Below are 7,500 nucleotides of genomic sequence, written 5' to 3'. Positions count from 1 at the left end.
TCTCCTGTCAGGTGTGAGTGTAGCCACTGTTCTCCCGTGCTGCCTGGGGAAGCTCATGTTTATGGATCAGCCATGTTGCTGCTCCCATGTGGTGAATGATGGTGGCCAAAGCCACAGCACAGCATAGCACACAGGCACAGGCAGAGCAGAGCGCTGCACCCTAGAGGTGCGTGAAGAACGTCATGTTTTTAGTGCTGTCTGTCACACCCCCATGCCACTCCAAGGTTTAATGAGCACTAGTGATTTAGAGTGTGTGTCTGTGTCTGTGTCTGTGTCTGTGTCTGTGTCTGTGTCTGTCTGTGTCTGTGCCTGTGCCTGTGGCTTCAGGTCCTTGCTGTGGCTGTGTAAAAGTTGAATCCATATTAACATAGCTCATGCTGTGTCCCTAATGGTGCCACCTAAGTCATGTGTGTTTCTGGGATTTGGAAAGGGACCCAGAGTGACAAAGGGAGGATTTAAAAGTCATAGTGAGAGGAAGAGGAAGACGGAGAGAGGTTTTGTCCCAATTGACCTAGGAATTCTGGGAAACTTATTTCTTTCCTCGTTCCTGTCCTTAGTGTGACATTTTGTCTCACTCACACACAGCTTTTTGTTTAGGCAAACCTGGAGTGTATCCTGAGCACAGATGATGGCCAGTACCAGGCACTTTCTACTAGATGCACTTGCATAAGACACCAGAGAAATGAGACACAGGTCTGAGGGGATGTTTGGAGAATGAACAGTAAAAGCAGTGATTATGTATATGGAGAATAAACAATAGAAGAAGAGATTATGTATATGGAGAATAGACAATAGAAGAAGAGATTATGTATATGGAGAATGAACAGTAAAAGCAGTGATTATGTTTATGGAGAATAAACAGTTAGAGTATTGATTATGTAAATGGAGAATGAACAGTTAAAGCAGTGATTATGTTTATGGAATAACTGTCTCAGTGGCACATCCAACATAATATACCATCACTCTCTATCCTACTTTACATGACACCATAGGGCCTGCTTTGGGATGTATCTTTAAAACATTTGTCATTCCCTCCATCCAGGTTCACCAGCGTTGCCAAGCAACATGACATATTTCGGGAGTTCTCACGAGGGAGACGATCTTGACAGTGATGACGAGTGTGAGGAGGAGGAGCTTGACCCTTGTGTGGCATTGGTGTCCTGCCAGTCAACACCAAGGAAGGGCAAACTGCCAGGAAAACTTAATGGGCATGGTGAGTCATATACACCCACACCACACCGACACCACCCCACACCACACCACACCACCCCACACCACACCACCACACACAGTCAGCACCATACACACACACACACTGTGTCCATCTATTCACATTCATCACATCCAGTTCTCCAGTGTGTGCCTGGGCCTTCAGATTTATGCTGACTTGTGCATAGAGTAATGACTAGGCAGTTGGAGAAATGGCTGTTTTCCAGATACACTACAGGAAAAAACATCCATTTATGTGACGGCTCACTCTCTCCGACTGGCTTGTTATTATGTCACTCAACTGAAGACTGACACAGTTATACACAGAAAATAACAGCTTAAAATGACACACACACACACACACACACACACACACACACACACACACACACACTCACACACACACAAGTGATGGATGGCTGTTCAGTGATGTATAGCTCTAGCAGCAAGAGGCCCTATAGAGAGAGAGAGAGAGAGAGAGAGAGAGAGAGAGAGAGAGAGAGAGAGAGAGAGAGAGAGAGAGAGAGAGAGAGAGAGAGAGAGAGAGAGAGAGAGAGAGAGAGAGAGAGAGAGAGAGAGAGAGAGAGAGAGAGAGAGAGAGAGAGAGAGAGAGAGAGAGAGAGAGAGAGAGAGAGAGAGAGAGAGAGAGAGAGAGAGAGAGAGAGAGAGAGCGCACACTCAAAAGAGAGAGATGAGTGTGTGAGAAGGAGAGTGTACACACTCAAAAGACAAAGATGAGTGTCTTTTGAGTGTGCACACTCTCCTTCTCTGGCACACTCATCTTTGTCTTTTGAGTGTGCACACTCTCCTTCTCTGGCACACTCATCTTTGTCTTTTGAGTGTGCACACTCTCCTTCTCTGGCACAAAGATGAGTGTGCCAGAGAAGGAGAGTGTGCACACTCAAAAGACAGAGATGAGTGTGCGAGAGAAGGAGAGTGTGCACACTCAAAAGACAGAGATGAGTGTGCGAGAGAAGGAGAGTGTGCACACTCAAAAGACAGAGATGAGTGTGCGAGAGAAGGAGAGTGTGCACACTCAAAAGACAGAGATGAGTGTGCGAGAGAAGGAGAGAGTGCACACTCAAAAGACAGAGATGAGTGTGCGAGAGAAGGAGAGTGTGCACACTTTAAAAGACAGAGATGAGTGTGCGAGAGAAGGAGAGTGTGCACACTTTAAAAGACAGAGATGAGTGTGCGAGAGAAGGAGAGTGTGCACACTCAAAAGACAGAGATGAGTGTGCGAGAGAAGGAGAGTGTGCACACTCAAAAGACAGAGATGAGTGTGCGAGAGAAGGAGAGTGTGCACACTCAAAAGACAGAGATGAGTGTGCGAGAGAAGGAGAGTGTGCACACTCAAAAGACAGAGATGAGTGTGCGAGAGAAGGAGAGTGTGCACACTCAAAAGACAGAGATGAGTGTGCGAGAGAAGGAGAGTGTGCACACTCAAAAGACAGAGATGAGTGTGCGAGAGAAGGAGAGTGTGCACACTTTAAAAGACAGAGATGAGTGTGCGAGAGAAGGAGAGTGTGCACACTCAAAAGACAGAGATGAGTGTGTGAGAGAAGGAGAGTGTGCACACTTTAAAAGACAGAGATGAGTGTGCGAGAGAAGGAAAGTGTGCAAACTCAAGTCTCTCCTGTGCAGAAGCAGCAGAACTCACAGAGGAGAGCGACACTCTGCTTCTCTCCCTCAACTCCAATTAGCACAGAGAAGAGAAGAGAAGCAGCAACATGGTGTTTATGAATGCAGCTCACACTAGTGGGGGAGACAGACAGACAGACAGACAGACATACAGAGAATATGAGGGGTCACACACACACACATGCATATACATACAGAGTGTGTGTGTGAGTGTGTGTGAAATCTATGCTGTGCTCCAGTGTTGTGTGTGTGTGATCTATATATATATACACATGCTGTGCTCCAGTGTTGTGTGTGTGTGTGATCTATATATATATATATACACATGCTGTGCTCCAGTGTAGTGTTGATGAGCGTGTGTGTGGAAAGAATGTACGGTTCCATAGGTGAGGGGGGTGGTGATGGGGTGATGAGGGCGCGGGTGAGGGGGCTGGTGATGGGGTGAGGGGGCTGGTGATGGGGTGAGGGGGCTGGTGATGGGGTGAGGAGGGTGATGATGGGGTGAGGGGGCTGGTGATGGGGTGAGGGGGCTGGTGATGGGGTGAGGGGGCTGGTGATGGGGTGAGGGGGCTGGTGATGGGGTGAGGGGGCTGGTGATGGGGTGATGGGGTGAGGGGGCTGGTGATGGGGTGAGGGGGCTGGTGATGGGGTGAGGGGGCTGGTGATGGGGTGAGGGGGTGAGGGGGCTGGTGATGGGGTGAGGGGGGTGATGATGGGGTGAGGGGGCTGGTGATGGGGTGAGGGGGCTGGTGATGGGGTGAGGGGGCTGGTGATGGGGTGAGGGGGTGAGGGGGCTGGTGATGGGGTGAGGGGGGTGATGATGGGGTGAGGGGGCTGGTGATGGGGTGAGGGGGTGAGGGGGCTGGTGATGGGGTGAGGAGGGTGAGGGGGCTGGTGATGGGGTGAGGGGGGTGGTGATGGGGTGAGGGGGCTGGTGATGGGGTGAGGGGGCTGGTGATGGGGTGAGGAGGGTGATGATGGGGTGAGGGGGCTGGTGATGGGGTGAGGGGGCTGGTGATGGGGTGAGGGGGCTGGTGATGGGGTGAGGGGGCTGGTGATGGGGTGAGGGGGCTGGTGATGGGGTGAGGGGGCTGGTGATGGGGTGATGGGGTGAGGGGGCTGGTGATGGGGTGAGGGGGCTGGTGATGGGGTGAGGGGGCTGGTGATGGGGTGAGGGGGTGAGGGGGCTGGTGATGGGGTGAGGGGGGTGATGATGGGGTGAGGGGGCTGGTGATGGGGTGAGGGGGCTGGTGATGGGGTGAGGGGGCTGGTGATGGGGTGAGGGGGTGAGGGGGCTGGTGATGGGGTGAGGGGGGTGATGATGGGGTGAGGGGGCTGGTGATGGGGTGAGGGGGTGAGGGGGCTGGTGATGGGGTGAGGAGGGTGAGGGGGCTGGTGATGGGGTGAGGGGGGTGGTGATGGGGTGAGGGGGCTGGTGATGGGGTGAGGGGGCTGGTGATGGGGTGAGGGGGGCGCGGGTGAGGGGGCTGGTGATGGGGTGATGAGGGGGTGGTGATGGGGTGAGGGGGCTGGTGATGGGGTGAGGGGGTGAGGGGGCTGGTGATGGGGTGAGGGGGGTGAGGGGGCTGGTGATGGGGTGAGGGGGCTGGTGATGGGGTGAGGGGGCTGGTGAGGGGGTGAGGGGGCTGGTGATGGGGTGATGGGGTGAGGGGGTGAGGGGGTGAGGGGGCTGGTGATGGGGTGAGGAGGGTGCGGGTGAGGGGGTGATGATGGGGTGAGGGGGCTGGTGATGGGGTGAGGGGGCTGGTGAGGGGGTGAGGGGGCTGGTGATGGGGTGATGGGGTGAGGGGGCTGGTGATGGGGTGAGGGGGCTGGTGAGGGGGTGAGGGGGCTGGTGATGGGGTGATGGGGTGAGGGGGTGAGGGGGTGAGGGGGCTGGTGATGGGGTGAGGAGGGTGCGGGTGAGGGGGTGATGATGGGGTGAGGGGGCTGGTGATGGGGTGAGGGGGCTGGTGATGGGGTGATGGGGTGATGGGGTGAGGGGGGTGGTGAGGGGGTGAGGGGGCTGGTGATGGGGTGAGGAGGGTGCGGGTGAGGGGGTGATGATGGGGTGAGGGGGCTGGTGATGGGGTGAGGGGGGTGGTGATGGGGGTGGTGATGGGGTGAGGGGGGTGGTGATGGGGTGAGGAGGGTGCGGGTGAGGGGGCTGGTGATGGGGTGAGGGGGTGAGGGGGCTGGTGATGGGGTGAGGAGGGTGCGGGTGAGGGGGGTGGTGATGGGGTGAGGGGGCTGGTGATGGGGTGAGGAGGGTGCGGGTGAGGGGGCTGGTGATGGGGTGAGGGGGGTGGTGATGGGGTGAGGGGGCTGGTGATGGGGTGAGGAGGGTGCGGGTGAGGGGGCTGGTGATGGGGTGAGGGGGGTGGTGATGGGGTGAGGGGGCTGGTGATGGGGTGAGGAGGGTGCGGGTGAGGGGGCTGGTGATGGGGTGAGGGGGGTGATGATGGGTGAGGGGGGTGGTGATGGGGTGAGGGGGGCGCGGGTGAGGGGGCTGGTGATGGGGTGAGGGGGCTGGTGATGGGGTGAGGGGGGTGGTGATGGGGTGAGGGGGGCGCGGGTGAGGGGGCTGGTGATGGGGTGAGGGGGCTGGTGATGGGGTGAGGGGGGTGGTGATGGGGTGAGGGGGGCGCGGGTGAGGGGGGTGATGATGGGGTTGGTGATGGGGTGAGGGGGCTGGTGATGGGGTGAGGGGGGCGCGGGTGAGGGGGGTGATGATGGGGCTGGTGATGGGGTGAGGGGGCTGGTGATGGGGTGAGGGGGCTGGTGATGGGGTGAGGGGGGTGGTGATGGGGTGAGGGGGGCGCGGGTGAGGGGGGTGATGATGGGGTTGGTGATGGGGTGATAGGGTACTGTACTGTACTGTACTGTACTGTACTGTGTGACTGGCAGGGGAGAGGCTCCACTGTCAGCAGAATCTTCCCGAGGCCCTACGACACCCAACCCCCCTGAGTGAGACAGGACAGCACAGTCCTCAGTATGAGGCCAAGTATGTCAAGCATCCAGTTCTCTCCACACAAGTGCCAAGAGTGTAGAGCTCAACCGGTCAACTCCACACACACAGAGAAAGTATCGGGAGAGCCCTGGAGAAGGGGAGATGGAGTGAAAGAAAGAGAGAGATTGACTGACTGAAGAGATAAAAGATTGTGGACAGAGCAATAATTAGTATATTAGACTAAATGTCTGTAGAGGAACCTCTTTTAGCTACATGATTATTCATCTGAATTGAATTGAATTGAAAGCCATTGATATGAATCAAATGGCATAGAACAGAACTAAATGAAACTGGCTGGAATTGGATCCCGTTGACCTATAAAAAAAGCATTCAGTCAAACGTACTCTGAATTGAATCACTGAGCTGAATGGAATGAAATTGAGTAGAATCAGATGAAATTGAATCCCACTGGAGTGAAGAGAGAGATCGGGGGGGGGGGGGGGTGGGGGGGGAGCACAGTAGAGGTTTCTGAAGGGAAAGGCCTAAGAGTAGGTCTGTGGTTTACTGGGCTGAATTATGAACAGAATGACTCGCTTTCTTCATTCAGTGCTGAAACACACACACACACACACACACAGCATGACTGGACAGGGTTCCACCTTCAGTGCTGAAGCACACACAAACACACACACACGCACACAGCATGACTGGACAGGGTTCCACCTTCAGTGCTGAAGCACACACACACACACACACATAGCATGACTGGACAGGGTTCACACCGGCCTGCTCCACCTTATCCGTATACTCTTACACACAAGGATGCTCAGTCTTTCAATCTCTCTCTCTCTTTCTCTATCTCTCTCTCTCTCTCTCTCTCTCTCTCTCTCTCTCTCTCTCTCTCTCTCTCTCTCTCTCTCTCTCTCTCTTTTACCCACACCCACAGGTGAGCCCAAAAGTGGTTCATTATTCAGCATGATTGACAGGGCCTTGGAGGCGGGCCAGGACTGAGAGCCAAAGGCTGAGTGACACACACACAAACATATATACCTGCCTCAAGAGTTTTCCCTCTCACACACACACACACACACACACACACACACACACACACACACACACACACACACACACACACACACACACACACACACACACACACACACACACACACACACACACACACACACACAGACACACACACACACACACACACACACACACACAATTATACCTGCCTCAAGAGTTTTCCCTCCTTTTCCTGCCAAGTTGTCAACTATGGATGCAGGGGCATAGTGTGTTAATTGCTTGTGTGTGTGTGTGTGTGTATGTGTGTGTGTAGGGAGCGATCTAACCCTGCAGTGGTGTTGGTCTAGCAGTCTGAGGGCAAACAGGTCTGCTGTCTCTGGCAGACCAGAGGGGTTTCTGTGTGGCCAGATACTCAAAGGACTTGTGCTGATAGACCAGTGTCAGACAGGAATCAGCAGACGACACACACACACACGCATGCACGCACGCACACACACACACACACACACACTGCACACATGGAAGTTAAGTGTAGCTCAATCAAATGAAACCATTTTAATATACAATTCAGGGCAGACATTAAGCATGGTCCTCTGTACGTGTGTGTGAGAGAGAGAGATAGACAGAGATGGAGAGAGAGTGAAAGAAAGAGAGAGACAGAGAGAGTGTGAGTG

General features: G+C 54.5%; 1 protein-coding gene across 1 annotated transcript in view; it reads left to right on the top strand.

Annotated features, from left to right (window-relative positions):
• Positions 1 to 7,500, top strand: part of jarid2b (jumonji and AT-rich interaction domain containing 2b) — a 126,389-nt gene that overhangs the window by 98,915 nt on the left and 19,974 nt on the right. Inside the window, exon 6 of the mRNA XM_080836706.1 lies at positions 1,043 to 1,213. Coding sequence (XP_080692832.1) covers positions 1,043 to 1,213 — 171 coding nt within the window. The remainder of the gene's footprint in view (positions 1 to 1,042; positions 1,214 to 7,500) is intronic.

This window comes from Sprattus sprattus (assembly GCF_963457725.1).
Source record: "Sprattus sprattus genome assembly, chromosome: 4".
NCBI lineage: Eukaryota > Metazoa > Chordata > Actinopteri > Clupeiformes > Clupeidae > Sprattus > Sprattus sprattus.
The sequence above is the reverse complement of the archived record's forward strand: the minus strand, read 5'-3'. Positions and strand labels throughout refer to the sequence as shown.